The sequence below is a fragment of the Lissotriton helveticus genome, chromosome 3_1 (assembly GCF_964261635.1).
Source record: "Lissotriton helveticus chromosome 3_1, aLisHel1.1, whole genome shotgun sequence".
Lineage (NCBI taxonomy): Eukaryota > Metazoa > Chordata > Amphibia > Caudata > Salamandridae > Lissotriton > Lissotriton helveticus.
In genome coordinates, this window is record NC_136061.1 from 1,689,502,723 (window position 1) to 1,689,520,854 (window position 18,132).

Below are 18,132 nucleotides of genomic sequence, written 5' to 3' on the forward strand. Positions count from 1 at the left end.
GGTATATTTATATTAGCCACAATATTAGGTTGAACACGAACATTACTCAAACATTAGTTGTTTCTACCGTCAACTGTTGAACCCATCAGCAGTGTACAGCCAGTGAGTATCAACCTCTTTAAACCCCAATCGTCATAAAGTAAATGTTGCTTTCCCCTATACAGCAAAGGGCCCTTTGACAAGTACACATAATCCTATTTGCCCCATTGCTCAGAATTGCAAGTAGACCAAAAGAGATGAAAGTGCATCTTCAAAATGATAAATGGTTGTTCCTCAGAAACCTCTGTGATTAGAGGAGAGAAAATGTGAACATGATTGGTGGCAGGTATACATGAATGCATGTGAATTGGACAGAAATACAAATATAGAAAAACACAGAGCGGCTGAAGGAGAAACAGACAGTCATAGAAAGCCACATATCCATTTGTTGTACTACGACAGATCCACCATACAGACATTCGCCTGGCATATGCATGGATAAATCACTGAACACTTTGAAATCTGTGACTTTTGTAAAGTTACATGAAGGGGATAGTTTGTATCCATACAAAGTCAGAAATCTACAGTGATGTTTCTACAAAATCTTTGTGAATGAGGACCCAGGCATTTCCCTCTGTAGGTGAAAGCAAAATGGAAAAGAGACAACAAAAGATAGGCAGAAAGGTTATTTTGGAACACCAGAACCCTCAGACACATTTGTTCTCTACAACACTCACAATGTAGGGGTGTGACAACCAGTGTTGATGTCTTTAATTACCTCTTAAGAGATATCAAATATGTCTAAAATAAAATGGAAAGGATCCAATCTTATATTTGAACGATTATAAAGGTCTTATTTAGGGCATGATTTTTAAAGGAAACTACAACAGATGTGTGTGATTCTAAAATGAAATCTAAAAGTGCCTAAATGTTTCTGAACTATTTATAATTGAACTATTTTTATGTAGACCAATTAGTGGTAGAAATGCACTGCGGAATTATAAAGTAACTGCCACTTGAATTTGAGAGTAAAACGTTTACAATGATTTGTAGGGTAAGACCAGCTCAAAAACCCTCCCACTATATTCATATAAATGTATTGGTGACCACTTCCCTCTCTTATTTAGGTATCCCATTTGGTGATAAATATATATGTAAACCAATGTTTTCAAATAGGAAATCCCTCTTTGAGAAATCTATTATTGGATTGCAAAGTTTCTATAAAACATAGGTATCAAAACCACTGAAAGAGATTTCCGTGATTTATTCCAGCAAATGTGTGTCAATGGCAACCTATTGCGTAGGTATAGTAGACAACAAGTAGAAAATAATTTTGGGAAATTCTACTGAATGTCTCACGAAGTTGCACCAACGCCATTTGTCACGCCGAATTGGACACCCCTTAGATAGAAGATAGAATTAAATTATCCCCTCTCTTATTGTGATATTCGATCTGCGTAAGGGAGGAGACTAACAACCTGGCTGTATAGGATTGTCTCTGACTCCAATCTGCTCTAGATTTCCAGTGGTTTGCATATGTGAAAGCTGCCTGTGAGATGATTGGTCAATTGTGTTTATTTGCCATCCCAGAGTCTTGCCACCTTGTTATTAAAGGTATTTTAAAACAAGGATTCTAGGATAAGGCCTCTTTGATGAGATCGTTTTCTAACAATCAAAACTCCACGGTGCACTCTTACAACTTGGTTCACACTTATGCAGGCCTTCAACAGTATATTTTACCCTAAATAGACAGCAGTGTGTCGTCCTGGCTAGGTTTGTTTTGTTTTTATCTTTTACCTCTTCTGCTAGGGTTTCCTGCTGCTTGTGGCAATCTTTTGTATTGAGTCCCTGTCCCTAAGATGGGAGGTCTGTCCAGTCGACCTTACCTATTGGTTTTTTTTGCTCCTTTTATCAAATGGCTAGAATAACATTTTTATTGCCAATTTTTTAAAGATTTTAAATTCTGTCAAAGTAGCCCTCTGACTTGGTGCTTGGATGCCTATTTAATATGGCAAACTCTAAAAATAAGGAAATGTGCAAAATTGTGAGCTTTCTTGTATATTATGTATAGTTGTATTATTGTATTTTGATGGATTGCTATTTATTTTGCATGTTTATACTGTGTGTATTTAATGTTTTCTGCTATAGAAATGTGGCAAATAAAGATATATTTGACTTTGACTTGACTTTGGCTCCAACGGTCCTTAACAAGCCTGGCACTTTGGTCAATCCGACAAAGGTGCATTGTCACTGGGCCAAAGAATCAGGTTTATCATTCTCAGGGCTTTTTCTACATCAGCAAATCAGCTTCAACAGGACATTTCAGCGAGGAGTCTGGCCTCATAAAGCCCTGTTCAGCTTCGCTTGCAGCTTTGCCCCGCTTGGGTAATCTGAGCTCCCAAAAGTGACTGTATACATTTTCACACAGCGAAGTACCTTCCTTGGGCACAAGATTTCATTTCACCCACTTCCGCCGATGGGTTTGGAGAGTTCGTCCGCCAGTTGGAATGTAACCAGTAATCCCAAGGGTGGCTCTTTCCACTCTTGGGATTACGATGTCCGGTTTTGGCTCACTTTCCGTGCTGGCCTTTCTGACACAGAAAGGCTGTCAGGACTCGAGGGGCCTGCCACAGGCTGCAGGGATGAACTGCACCTCCTATTTTGCAATGGGAGCATGCATTCCGGACGGTTTATGGCCAGGACACATAATGCTCCATTGTAAAGTATTGGGGTTCAGTCGAATCCTAATTAGTCAGTCAGGACTGCCGACCAGGTGTCGGTCAGTCCCATGACCGAGACGATGTCAGGCAGAGGACATTCCACCCAACACCATAATCAGCCCCTAAGTTAGGAGGTAAAACTTAAACTGAGACAAATCTTGTTTCGTACCTCATTCAATACAGCTATTTATTAAGATGTTGATTTTCAATGTAAAAAATGAATGAAAGAGCGTCCAGTAGAATGACAACCTGATTTGTATAACATGGGTGAGTAGGGACTGGTCTGGTGAACCAGTGATCTGCAAAGTGAATAGTAGATATTTCAATAGTGTTCTTGGTATCAAAGTCCTTGAGAATAACCTTGTGTCTTTCTTCAATTTCAAAACCATGCACAATGCAACAAGTTTATTTGTGTTGCCTTATTCCACACAGTGAGTATTACTGTTAGAAAAGTAGAAGATGCTTTAGCAAGTGCTTTCATATTAATATAAGAATATTGATCATAATTCAAAGCTCAACTTGAAATACTAATGACAAATCATAGGAAGAGCATGGGAATTTTTATTTTTTTTAAACTGCATGCCCAGAAGGCAAAGTTAAAGATTGTGCTTGCATGAAGGATGCCGCATATTGTAGCGAGTAGATACATATAAAGAAGTAGTTTGGCCAGTATATTTATTTTAACCATATGGGCTGCTGTGTAAAATTGAATTAGAAGTTCAGCATATTCTTTACAAAATCAAGACCATGTGGCCACGTGGAAAGAGAAACTTACTGCAGTTTTTTTCATCTGAATTATCTCCACAGTCATTTTGACTGTCACATCTCCAATGATCTGGAATACAGTTTTTGTTTGCACACTGGAACTCATGAGGTCCACACGTTTTCTTATCTGTAATGAGAATGGGTTAACAGTTATCATATGTCATCTAACAAGATCAGAGTGCTCGCAAAATTCGGTGTGAAAAACTCGAAGATACATCAACTAATTTATGCACTCAAGAGTGAAGTGTCCTGTGTCCTGTGAATTCAAGGTGCACGTCAAACATTCAAAGCCAAATGCTCAACTCTACCTCTCCCACAGTTTCCTGCAGTCTTTTTTTAACATTGCACTATACTTTCCAACCAGATTCGAGATCCTACACTAAGGGCCACAGTCCCACAGCATCTACATTGATTTTATTGTAGATGTAATTTCCAATGTAATCAATGACATCTTATGCTTCATGTGTGAGACCACAACAGGTTCTGAAAACATGAACAAAGGGATGATGCGTATAATGGGAAAGGGTTATGGTACTTTATTTAAACCATAAAATAAAATCTACTATAAAGAAAATGTAAAACACATCAAAATAAAAACCATCATATGATCCAAAACATAATACCGCTTAATATGGCTTTTATGGTGAGCTATGCAAATCATTGCCCTATTATTGTACTGCTCATTGATAATATATTTAATTATATAATTTCTTCAGAGATCACTGGTAACATCAACTATATCAAGGTTACCATCATCAAAAGTTTTACTAGGTGCCATTTCCATTGCCACAAGTGCAAACAAATATTTTATCCCACACCAAGCTCCAGAAAGCATGGGTCTTGGCTAAAAACATTGATCAGCATAATCTGTTGTCTGGGTACCTGGTATAACTGACAGTAACATCCTTTACAAAGAGCTTCTTGCATTTGCCAAGAGCTATCACATGCAAATCTAGCACCCAGAGTCTTTGTCCAAGTGTTTGGTACAGATTATTTCTCATAATGACATAACACTGGTGATGGAGGAAGTGAATTTCCAGTGGGCTCTAAGCTACAAAAACAACATCAAGCTCTGAGTTCCATAAACATGAATGACCGCATCTCCCATGCAGAGCCTGCAGGGCATGACTGAAGGCTCTGCAGAATAGACAATGAGGGAAGGGTTGTGAATAGTGCATGGCTAAATGCACCATCCTGTGACTACACCATCTGGACTGTGCCATAAATGCCTTTTGTGAACTCTTAATCTGGGCATATGGCATGGTTAAAGGTCTCTATTACCCTAGAGCTGAATGATCACTGCCAAAAGCCTTGCTATAAGTTATGATGCGATAGTGGGGCATGACATATTTTGTAACCAAAGGGCTAAGTATGTTGGCATGAGGTTAATGTAGTGGCTTTAAGGAGTCACCCTGAAAAGAGTCCAATTTCATAAATTCCCTAAAATGATTAATTGATGGGACAATATGATTGTCATCCAAGATACAACAAACATTGTAATTCAACATTTATGATGAATTACAAAACTCGTAGGTGAAACCATTTCTTTTAGACAAGCATAGTCTTGTGTAACATTCTTGTTATTGGGCTTTGTGTATTTGTATCATTTTTTGCTGATGCTCTTTTTCGAAACAAAAGGGGATGATGGACGGAGCGTTTGAGCAAATCAAACACTCACCCCCAGTCAACTGATCTGGGTTTAATCCACCACCATTCTTTAGCCCACTCAGCCACCCCATTTCGGACATGGCTATATGCAAATCAGTCTGACCCTGTGCCTCATGGGAACAGTACAGCCCGAACTGCCAAGCCATGTCTTCCATGGACCGGAAACAAGCATCCTGGGACCGGTTTCGGATTCATAATCCTCATCAGCCAGGCTATCTTGAATCCAGTGGCCAAGTGAGCAAGGGACTCACATCTGAGCATACCCTGCCACACTTAGGGCGAACAAAGCTAAACAAAAGGGGATGATGGACGGAGCGTTTGAGCAAATCAAACACTCACCCCCAGTCAACTGATCTGGGTTAAATCCACCACCATTCTTTAGCCCACTCAGCCACCCCATTTCGGACATGGCTATATGCAAATCAGTCTGACCCTGTGCCTCATGGGAACAGTACAGCCCGAACTGCCAAGCCATGGCTTCCATGGACCGGAAACAAGCATCCTGGGACCGGTTTCGGATTCATAATCCTCATCAGCCAGGCTATCTTGAATCCAGTGGCCAAGTGAGCAAGGGACTCACGTCTGAGCATACCCTGCCACACTTAGGGCGAACAAAGCGAAACAAAAGGAGATGATGGACGGAGCGTTTGAGCAAATCAAACACTCACCCCCAGTCAACTGATCTGGGTTTAATCCACCACCATTCTTTAGCCCACTCAGCCACCCCATTCCGGACATGGCTATATGCAAATCAGTCTGACCCTGTGCCTCATGGGAATAGTACAGCCCGAACTGCCAAGCCATGTTTTCCATGGACCGGAAACAAGCATCCTGGGACCGGTTTCGGATTCATAATCCTCATCAGCCAGGCTATCTTGAATCCAGTGGCCAAGTGAGCAAGGGACTCACGTCTGAGCATACCCTGCCACACTTAGGGCGAACAAAGCGAAACAAAAGGGGATGATGGACGGAGCGTTTGAGCAAATCAAACACTCACCCCCAGTCAACTGATCTGGGTTTAATCCACCACCATTCTTTAGCCCACTCAGCCACCCCATTTCGGACATGGCTATATGCAAATCAGTCTGACCCTGTGCCTCATGGGAACAGTACAGCCCGAACTGCCAAGCCATGTCTTCCATGGACCGGAAACAAGCATCCTGGGACCGGTTTCGGATTCATAATCCTCATCAGCCAGGCTATCTTGAATCCAGTGGCCAAATGAGCAAGGGACTCACGTCTGAGCATACCCTGCCACACTTAGGGCGAACAAAGGGAAACAAAAGGGGATGATGGACGGAGCGTTTGAGCAAATCAAACACTCACCCCCAGTCAACTGATCTGGGTTTAATCCACCACCATTCTTTAGCCCACTCAGCCACCCCATTTCGGACATGGCTATATGCAAATCAGTCTGACCCTGTGCCTCATGGGAACAGTACAGCCCGAACTGCCAAGCCATGTCTTCCATGGACCGGAAACAAGCATCCTGGGACCGGTTTCTGATTCATAATCCTCATCAGCCAGGCTATCTTGAATCCAGTGGCCAAGTGAGCAAGGGACTCACGTCTGAGCATACCCTGCCACACTTAGGGCGAACAAAGCGAAACAAAAGGGGATGATGGACGGAGCGTTTGAGCAAATCAAACACTCACCCCCAGTCAACTGATCTGGGTTTAATCCACCACCATTCTTTAGCCCACTCAGCCACCCCATTTCGGACATGGCTATATGCAAATCAGTCTGACCCTGTGCCTCATGGGAACAGTACAGCCCGAACTGCCAAGCCATGTCTTCCATGGACCGGAAACCAGCATCCTGGGACCGGTTTCGGATTCATAATCCTCATCAGCCAGGCTATCTTGAATCCAGTGGCCAAGTGAGCAAGGGACTCACGTCTGAGCATACCCTGCCACACTTAGGGCGAACAAAGCGAAACAAAAGGGGATGATGGACGGAGCGTTTGAGCAAATCAAACACTCACCCCCTGTCAACTGATCTGGGTTTAATCCACCACCATTCTTTAGCCCACTCAGCCACCCCATTTCGGACATGGCTATATGCAAACCAGTCTGACCCTGTGCCTCATGGGAACAGTACAGCCCGAACTGCCAAGCCATGTCTTCCATGGACCGGAAACAAGCATCCTGGGACCGGTTTCGGATTCATAATCCTCATCAGCCAGGCTATCTTGAATCCAGTGCCCAAGTGAGCAAGGGACTCACGTCTGAGCATACCCTGCCACACTTAGGTTGAACAAAGCTAAACAAAAGGGGATGATGGATGGAGCGTTTGAGCAAATCAAACACTCACCCCCAGTCAACTGATCTGGGTTTAATCCACCACCATTCTTTAGCCCACTCAGCCACCCCATTTCGGACATGGCTATATGCAAATCAGTCTGACCCTGTGCCTCATGGGAACAGTACAGTCCGAACTGCCAAGCCATGTCTTCTATGGACCGGAAACAAGCATCCTGGGACCGGTTTCGGATTCATAATCCTCATCAGCCAGGCTATCTTGAATCCAGTGGCCAAGTGAGCCCTGCCACACTTAGGGCGAACAAAGCGAAACAAAACGTGAGTCCCAGGCTCTCCACACCACTGGCTCTCCACACCACTGGAGTCAAGCTATCCAGGCTGATGAAGGCTGATAGCCAGAAACCGGTCCTTGGATGCTTGATTCCGGTCCGGGAAAGACATGGCTTGGTAGTTCGGACTGGACTGTTCCCATGAGGCACAGGGTCAGAGCTGATTTGCATATAGCCAGTGTCGAACCCAGGGTGGTGTGGAGTGCAAAAAAACGATGGATTTAGGCCCAGATCCTTGTACTGGGGTGAATGTATGACATTGTTCTACATTCTGTCCATCAACTGTGTTTTTTGCAATTTTCACCCCAAGTGGGCTGGGTATGCTTAGACGTGAGTCCCAGGCTCTCCACACCACTGGAGTCAAGCTATCCAGGCTGATGAAGGCTGATAGCCAGAAACCGGTCCTTGGATGCTTGATTCCGGTCCGGGAAAGACATGGCTTGGTAGTTCGGACTGGACTGTTCCCATGAGGCACAGGGTCAGAGCTGATTTGCATATAGCCAGTGTCGAACCCAGGGTGGTGTGGAGTGCAAAAAAACGATGGATTTAGGCCCAGATCCTTGTACTGGGGTGAATGTATGACATTGTTCTACATTCTGTCCATCAACTGTGTTTTTTGCGATGCTCTTTTTCAGCATAATTTTTGTTTACAAGAATAGTGGATGAAGCAGAAAGATTTTAGCAGGAACTGTGCAACTGGTTGTTTGTCAAGGCTGTATAAACTGGCCATGCAATGTTCACCATGTGATACACATTGATGTGAATGTGTGTGTGTTCCTGTGTGCGAATATGTTCGCTATTTTTTTCCATGCCATCAATTAACAATGAATTGGCTCCTGTGAGCACACAGTCTCCTCTTAAAATGGTTTTACTTGCTTCATGCTCTTCAGGAAGGAATGGGTGTTGGCCATGAGGGAAGTGATCAGGGTGCAAGGCAATGAGAGTTTGTGGGCTGTAGTGAGAATTGTTTTTTACATCATTATTTAGTGTATAATAAGCCTTTTAGCATCTCTGCCAGTGAATTATGGTTGATGAAGTCATCTTAATTTACCAGTGTTTTATAAGTTCTATAATACACAATAAACTAGCACCTGCTCAGTTTCTTCAGGTACTCATATTGATGCTAGCATTTGAATCCACTTTAGCCCACAATCTTTCAATTTTTTTAGCAAGCAATAAATAGTGATAGCCAGTAGGTAGGAATAGTTAAGACCAAAGTTTCCATAGGAAAAGCGTTTTTTTGGTTTTGTCAATAACTTTCACACCGCTAGATGGATTTTCACGAGAGTGTCAACAATCTTCCCCTTTGTGGTACAGCTGCCATGTTGGAAGTTTCAGTGTGATTAGTCAAGCGGGGGTTGAGAAAAAAGGGGGTCCCAAAATGTGTTTTCCCCATGTAATGTATATTGGGATTTTTCAATTCTTGACTACAGCCTAAACCGCTGAACAGAATTACACCAAATTTGGCAGAAAGCTAGATGATGGGCCAAGAAGCGTACATTCTGTGATTTGGCATACATCACTGCAGTAGTTAGAGAGATATTAAGGTTTAAAAAATATATCTATCTAGGGACACAAATCCTTGCAGTGGACTCTCAGATTCTACTGAAATAGGATTGGCTGCCAACACTTCAACCAGGAACTGTTTGCAGCCATAATGGGACTCACCTTGAAGCAGAGACCCAAAAACCAAGATTACAACATATTATATTAAGATGTTATCAGTGATGTCATCAGTGATGTCGCTAACCATGTCAAGAGTGATGTGATATGTGAGGTCATAAGCAGTACATCGTGGGGCCATAAGTTATAGTTAGCTCAGGTAACTATAACTGCTGAATTTCACTGGTTTTGTATGAGGGAATTCTGAGCCTAACTATAATGTCCCTGTAACCTTAGAGTTTTCCAGTGAATTTCAATAGTTTTTTTTATGTCAGTAGCTAACTATAACATTCATGTAACCTTTGTTTTTTTGTGTGAATTTCTATGTTGTTTTTATTTTATTTCCTAATCGTAACCTGTAACCTTTGAGAGTAGGTGTGTGAGTGAGTGCATGAGTGTCTCAGTGTCTGACAATAACATCGGTCAAACAATCCTGCACAACGAACATGGTACCAGCGAAAGTTGCCAGCGGCCCAAAGGAAAAAACACCAGTACCAAAGAGCGTCCAGATTCACAGGGAAGGAATTCTTAATTTTACCCGGATTGCCGAAAAGGGAGGACCAGAGCAAATAAGGATTAGAGAAAACACGGGAGCCCACATAGAGGGACAATGTCCGTCAAATCTGGCCGACAATAACAGCCCGAACTCCAGCGGAATACAGTGCAGCCGCCTGATACCGGTATCCCCCCAAAATAAAAAGTCAGGAGAAAATCTAGGACCACAGTTAAAAACTGTATCCACCCGCATGTGCGTTACCGTTTCGGAAAATGAGCGGACCTGTGCCCTTTAATTACAAGCTCGGCAAAACTCTTTTTCAAAGGAGCATCATAACCCAGGTCTAAACCAAAGTCCAATTAATCAGACGACGTCAGCAAACACGGACCGGGAAAGAGACCTCCCCTCTATAATTCCCAAACTTAATGAATTTACGAAGCCTCAACAGTCTAAAGATTCCAACGATCATCCGGAAACTATACACCACATCCTAACATTCATCCCGGAATACCCATCAGAGGGGCCTCAGGATTTCTTAAACCGAGGCAACCTGCTAAAACTGTTCCAGGAAATAGAGGAGCTAAACGAGATAACATCACAGGACCTTCTGACAGTCGAATTTAAAAGAATCCCCCATCATACAGAGTCTGAAGTCACCATCACAACGTGGGCCTCAAAAGCCATCGCTGACAAGATATTCGCCACAAAGGATCACTTCGAAACATGGGGCATCTCGCTTGTACGAAACACACGCCCAAGATATCCATTTCCGTTACAAATAAACATCCACAACGAATCAAAGGGCAACGGAAAAAAAATGTCCTCCGTTCTCCTGTCTATTAGGAGCACGTGCTACCTCACCAGCCGCTGCAAGCTTAGCGGACGGGGAAATCATGACAGCCAGCAAGCAACCAACCAGGCAACACGGCCGGGATATAATAGACTGGTCCTGGGTCCCCACGTTCCTGTGTAAAAAGGACCCTAACACGGAGAAACATTTCTCATCGTCTCCATCTAGGATGGAGGAAACGCAGAGTGCCAAAACAACCTCAACAAAGATCTCAGTATGCGCATGGAACATACACGGATTCCAAGAAATGGAGCTGGACTATGATACACAATCCTTTTTTTACAACCAAGACATAATCCTGATTAAGGAGTCATGGAAACTAGCACCAAGCGTAATACCAGGCTTTAAGACCCACCACATCCCGGCAGAAAGACATTAAAACTTTTGGGCACACCCGGGGAGGTCTATCAACTCATATAACTCAAAAATTTAACTGGTCATCAGAAGCACTGGATGTAGGCCTCAATTGGGTACAAGTGACCAGAATCACTGAATCCATGTCAGTTGGGCCCAAACAGTGGCAAATCATAACTCTCAATGTTTATATCCACCCGGACCGGAAGTTACAACAAGAAAAACAAATTAGCCTGACGTCGCTGATTAAAATGATGCAAAAAACCTATCTAGGATGTCCACTATTAATCGCAGGGGACTTCAACTGCGACCTAATTTGCAAACATAGGGCAAAAGGAATCATGCGACAGCCCAAATGAGGCCCCAGGTTAGCCCTCGATCTAAGAGACCTGGGTCTGACGATCTTGAACGGTAACACGTCGGGGGATAGGCCGGCAGTTATTACGTACCTGAGTGGAAGGGTCCACTCAATTATAGATTACACAATAGTAAGTGACGACTTAATTCCAGGCATTGAGACCTTTAAAATTGTCCAACGGCCAGAAAGTGACCACTTTCCCCAAATACCTTCCCTAAACTCTGCGCCCAACGTGGCACCGAAAATATCAAGTTTACTACACCAAGCCTCTAAATTCAATTTAAAGAAACTAAAATGGCGAGGAGAAACGCTGGAAAAAATCCAGCTCGCCGCAACAGCTCGAAAACTCGAGTTAGGGCTGCAACAAAAGGAGGACCTGGTAAAAAATTGGGAGGAATTGGTCCTGGACCTTCTCCACAAATTTCCAGCAACTTCAGGTGTACCGAATAAGTCTACCCTTAAAAAGGAGCCCTGGTTTTCCAACGAATTAAGAACAAAAAAAAGGAGGGTAGCGAGGGAGGTCCGACTTTTAGCTCGGCAACAAAAACTGGGGTTACAAACAAATAAGGGGGACTTGGTAGAAGCCAGAAACGCTTATAGGAAGTCACTAAACATCGCTAAATCTGCCTATAAGGAGAAGCTATGGCATAAACTACTAAGTGCAGGAAAACACCCCAACAGTCGTGAATTTTGGGGTATCATTAACGACCTAAATAAAGGACCAAAACTCTACCAGGAAGCGGGAGTAGGATCCAACACGTGCAATCCCTCTACAGCATAACAACAGCAGGCCTCCCGAACAATACACGGGTAACAAATCCAGTAGAGAATGGCCAGTTGGGTACTTACAACATAGGTACAGTAGGACCGGGGTTAAAGGACAGCTCAAAAGAGGAGACGACAGTCCCAGAACTAATCACCAGAGGGGAACTCAGTAAAATCATCACAAGGCTAAAGGCTGAAGGAGCACCAGGCCCGAACGGGCTGCTCAACGCCGTCTTTAAACACGACCCGGAATTCTGGGCAGAAATCCTAATGCCACTTTTTAATCAAATCTATCAAGACACACAGGTACCTGCATCTTGGAAGGGCAACGTGATTCATCCAATATTCAAACATGGCGACCCAACAAATTACAGACTTATATCGCTGATAGACGTCGAAGCAAAGCTTTACGCCTCTTGTATTCTCCTAAAGCTGCAAGACTGGATCGAAGAATCTCACAGAATCCCCTGGTTTCAGACAGGCTTTAGGCAGAATATGGGGACAATTACCAACTTAACTTGCCTGTCTCTATTAATGGACAGAACAGCAGCAAAGGGCGCACGATTGTATGCCTGTTTTGCAGATATTAAATCTGCCTTCGACAGAGTTAACCGAGACCGTCTATGGGGTAAATTGCAGCATTGTGGGACGCCAACAAAACTAACACAGGCAATAAAAGTTTTACATCAAGACACATGGGCAAAGGTCAAATTGGGAAATGGAGCTTATACAACGAGGAACATACCAACACACCAGGGCCTAAAACAAGGCTGCGTTTTAGCCCCCACCCTTTTTAACCTTTTTCTTTCCGACTTCGCAACAGTGCTGGACACAGATGAAGTGCACCCACCTTCATTGGCAAACTTGCGAATTCCCTGCCTGCAATACGCAGATGACATAGTCCTGCTGAGCAAAACCCCAGTTGGTCTACAAAGAGCCTTAAACATACTATCAGCGTACTTAAAACAAGAAGGTCTGGATCTAAATAAAGAAAAAACCAAAGTGGTCCGTCTAGTAGACCCAAAAAAACTTAGATGCATATGGACGTACAACGGGACGAAGGTGAACGAACAAGGTTCGTATAAATACCTTGGAGTTACAATTTCCCAGGAAGCAAAACAAACGGAGCATATAACTGCAATACGCGCAAAAGCCCAAAGCCTAATTTTTGCTTATCGGTTCCTAAAAACAAAAATGGACTGTCCGAACCACAATCACCTCCTGAAGGTTATGTCGGCACAAATCTTACCATCCTTGTCTTATGGTCTCGTCACCTGGTGCGGCAAGGAAATAGACCTACTGAATGAGCTCCAAACCAAAATCTATAAAGCAGTTTTTAACCTTGCAAAGTGTGCTTCAGCCTCGCAAGTTAGGCTGGAATTTGGTCTGCAAAACCAAGAATTTAGGAGCATGAGCGGCTTCATAAAACTGTGTCACAAGTTAAGATCAGTAGATCCAGATTCAATGGATTGGTTAAACTGGGAAGCTATAAAAAATCAAGGAGCAAAGGGAACCCTGTGCCCTTGGGGAAAACATCTGAAAATCTGTGTAAAAGAGCTGGGGTTGGAAGGCACATGGGAGTCCGTGACGGACAAAGCAACCATAAGTAGATTAGCCAACAAGGCAGCAAGGATGAAATCTTTTCAAGATGACAAAGCGTCACTTCTCAAACGGCGACATGGTTGGACCATAATCAACTCCTTTAAAGCTGGACTACCGTACGCATACTTATCTTCTCATTTCAATGTGCACTTAAAAAGAGCCATCACAGGCTATAGGATAGGCATGCACATTTCGAAGGATCTAGCACCATCTTGGAAAGGTAACTACCAGATGGAGCGTTGTAGACTATGTGGATACAAAACAGAATCACTAGCTCACTTTTTGTGTGTTTGTCCGGCTCTTCTGGCACAACGTCGTCGATACTTAAAACAGATCTGTTAAAAATCCGCACCTGTAAGCAAACGGTAACTTGTTGGCTGGGAGGGAGTTCAATTATTTTGGCTTGCCAGGGAATAAAATTCTTGGCAGAAGTGAAAAAATGCCTGAGTCTTGTGGAACAAGGACAGGGCTAATGAAGCGGGTCACCAACGCTGCCTCGATCCAAATGACTGGCAAACCCTGCACAATTTACGTAATAACATTCTGATCCTAAAGTCTGCGGGAGTGTCCCCGGATGAAAACATTTTTTAAACTGTGTTACATCATTTTAACAAAGGAGTAGTCTAATTTTTTAGCAAGCATTTTGTCTTTTTGTACCATAAAATTATCATGTGGAAATTGTAATGATTTTAATTAATTATGCAATAAATCTTTTGACTTGACTTGACTTGAGTGTCTCAGGGGATGTCTGGGTGAATGTGTAAATGTCTTAATGGATGTTGAGTGGGTTTGTGAGTTTCTGAGTGGATCTGGGAGTGGGTGCATGTGTGTCTCACTAGGCATGTGAGTGGGTATGTGAGTGTCTGAGTGGGTGTGTAAGTAGGTGTGTGAGTGTGCGAGTAGGTGCATGAGTTTCTGAGGGAGTGTCTGAGTGGGTTTGTGAGTAGGTGTGAGAGTCTCTGAGTGGGTTTTTGAGTGCTTCCATGAGTGTGTGAGTCAGTCTGTGAGTGACTGCATGAGTGCCTGAGTGGGTATGTGAGTGGGTGCATGGGTCACTGAGTAGGTCTCTGAGTGGGTGTGTGAGTCTCTGAGTGGGTCGGTGCATGAGTCTCAGAGTAAGTCTGTCAGTGAGCATGAGTGAGTATAAGTGGTTCTGTAAGTGGGTGCATGAGTGCCTGAGTGGGTCTGTAAGTGGGTATATGTGTCTGAGCGGGTCTGTGAGTGGGTGCCTGAGTATCTAAATGGTCCTCTGAGTATCTGTGTGGTTCTTTGAGTGGGTGCATGAGTGCCTGAGTGGGTTTGTGAGTAGGTGTAAGAGACGTTGAGTGTGGGTGTGACTGCCTGAGTGGGTATTTAAGCATCTGTGTTGGTGTGTCAGTAGCTGTGTCAGTGACTAGGCCACAACGTAACTGCACCTGCCCCTTTATCCAAAAAGAGTACACAGTTTTGCACAAAATATCTACCCAAGCACTGTACTTTTTACTGGTTAATTAGTGAATACTACCTTCTTTGGTAAATGCCCGTTGCATATTCTACATGTGTATGGGTGCATGAGTACATGTCACCAGTGAATTTGTGTGCATTTTGGCAATGTGATTGTTCCTCACACATCTTTATTCACAAAATTGTGATAGCATGAATCTTCCTGTAGAGAAGTTGACAAGAGTAAAAAGAGGTAAATCTGTACCAAACAAGGGTCCTTCCTCTTAGCTATATGAAGTAAGTGCTTCTTTGTTTGGTGAAGATGTCCTCATATTCATCAGCATCAAGGACCCATCACCAAAATCGATGGAAAAGGCAAAAGGTTAGAAGACCTTTAGTAAGCTGCCCATCATCCTGGCAAAATCCTGGCAAAAGGTGAGAAGACCACTGCATACTACTAAGGCGGACGGGACGGGGCCAAACAGGTGGAGCTTCCAGTGATTTTGCACATTTGTTTACTAAGAGTAATTTCAAAGGGAGAAAAATGGGCTCTCACCAGGTACGGACAAGGAAGAACCCACTAACTAAACACTGCGCTTCAAATGATTAACAATGCATTCACCACCCTGTCTCCTTTCAGATCATCTTGCAATGCATAATTGCCGATTAAACACACTTGCTTTGCCTTTCTCAAGCCCAGAAGGTCAGGCTCATTTGTACTTTACAGAAGTGGAGCTTCATTTGGGGCACCTGCCATGTTTATAGATATATAAGTGTTTCTCATTGAGGATTAATTTCTGTAAAACTTTAGCAGATCCTCGTGTTGGCTCTCCCTGCAACAGTTCTCTTGTAAAACTTGTCCACATACCAATATCCTCTGCTGCCTGTCTGTTTGCTGCTCTCTGCTTGTGCCTCCTATGCTCATTTCTTGCTCCATTTTGCCTTTTCTGCTCTTTTATCTGCCCTTTGTTTTGCCTTTTTTCTCATTTTTCTGCCCTTCATTTTGCTTTCACTGCTAATTTTCTATCCACTTCTACTCTGTTTTGCATTTTCTGCTAGTTTTTCTGTCCCCTGTTTTGCCTTTTCTGCTCTCTTTTTGTCCCTCAGTTTTGCCTTTTTTGTTTGTTTTCTGCTCTCTGTTTTGCCTTTTCTGCTCATTTTCTTGTCCTCGGTTTTGCCTTTTCTGCACATTTTTCTGACCTCTGTTTGACCCTTGCTGCTCATTTTTTTGCCCTCCATTTTGCCTTTTACAATGTTTTTTTCTGACCTCTGTTTGGCCCTCTTCTGCTCTGCTTTGCCTTTCTGCTTGTTTTTCTGCCCTCTGTTTTGTCTTTTTGCTAATTTTTTTGCCCTCTGTTTTCCATTCTCTGCAATGGGGGAAGGAGGCTCCGGTGACCCCATCCCCTAGTGCCTGAGAAAAATTCAATGAGGGACGGGACTGCATGTCCCCTTCCCTGGGCTGATGGTGGCCTGGGGACTCCATCCTCCTTGGCCCGACATGTCCATCTGGGTGCACTGGCTCGACCCAGGATACCCAGTATACTACGCTCGGGATCGTGGGGGGAGCCTCAATGGCCCTGCGGTCCCTGCCAGGTCACTGCCTCCTGCAGGAGCCAGCACTGCTCCTGCATGCAGGGAGCTGCTAAATATGCATGCAGGAGCAATCTTTCCTCTGTTTCATGATAGTGATCAAGAAAAACAATTAGAACACAACACCCAGCATGCAGGAGCAATTTGACAGGTCCTGCTCTCCAGGAAGTGGGGATAGTGTTTGCGCTAGCTTGGCAATAGCTGTCACAGCTCCCGCCAAGCAATAGTGAACAGATATCTCCTGAAGGTGGGCACCTCGGGAGATAGCAAGAGCCTGCCCTATGGGGTCGTAGTACTCAATGTCCATTAATGGCTCCAGAAGAATGCATAGGCCGGCCCGGGAGGTGACCTAGGAGATGGCCCACACTGCCGCTCAAGTTTTATATGTACATTTAGCCCTGGGGAGGTGGTGGTCCACGGAGCCCAGAGAGGTCCATGCGGCCCCCCTGCATCTTTATTAGTTAAGCAGTGGGGAGCTGGGCATATTAAAATATCAGGAGGTGGGTCTACGTTGCCCTCACCACTATTTTACTGAACTCCTGGGGAGGTTGTGGTCCCCATGGATCAAGCACTGAATGGCAGGGGTCCACATGGCCCCCCTCCCATGTTATAAAGCCCTTGGGAGGTGGTTGCCCCCGGGCTTTAAAGAGTTCTTGAGGTGGTACCATTCACCCCTTCTTAATATAATATATATTAATCTGCTCCCGGGATCTGGCCCACTTGGGAGCTAAAATGAAAGGAAGCGTGTAGAAAAATGTTGCCTCAAATTCGTGAATATTTGCAATTCCGCTGGATTTTATTTTCTAAAAATGCATTTTTGTCCTGACAGAGTCCCTGGGGTGCCATAGGACCAGAGCTAAGGGGGTCAACGTAGTCCTACCCTGCCCCCTTTTCTTTAAAACTCGCTGCCAATACTTCCTGATTGAAGTGTTGACAGCCAATCAAATCTCTGAACAATATTATGATTATTTGCAAAGGCTTGGCGAACCTAGCTATACAAATCTGGCTTTCCATTAATATCTCAAAAAGAACTCAAAATAACAAAAAGCATGGTTTCTGAACCAAGATCTACCTTTCTGTCAAATTTGGTGTAATTCCATCCAGCACTTTTTTACCCCCTTTTTTCTCACCTCCGCTTGACAGATCATCCTAAAACCTTCCATGCCCAACTAGAGTCACTGGCACACTTTTTTTCGAAATGTTTGTGAAGATTCATCAAATGACGTCAAAGATATAGCGAAGTCACAATACACTTTTCCTATGGATACTAGGGCCTACCTCTAACTACCTATTGGCGACAACCAGTAGGAA

At 43.7% G+C, this 18,132-nt stretch overlaps 1 protein-coding gene across 1 annotated transcript in view; it reads right to left on the reverse strand.

Moving 5' to 3' along the window:
* The window catches only part of LRP1B (LDL receptor related protein 1B), a 3,812,342-nt gene that overhangs the window by 456,592 nt on the left and 3,337,618 nt on the right, over nucleotides 1–18,132 (reverse strand). Inside the window, exon 68 of the mRNA XM_078683424.1 lies at nucleotides 3,475–3,591. Coding sequence (XP_078539550.1) covers nucleotides 3,475–3,591 — 117 coding nt within the window. The remainder of the gene's footprint in view (nucleotides 1–3,474; nucleotides 3,592–18,132) is intronic.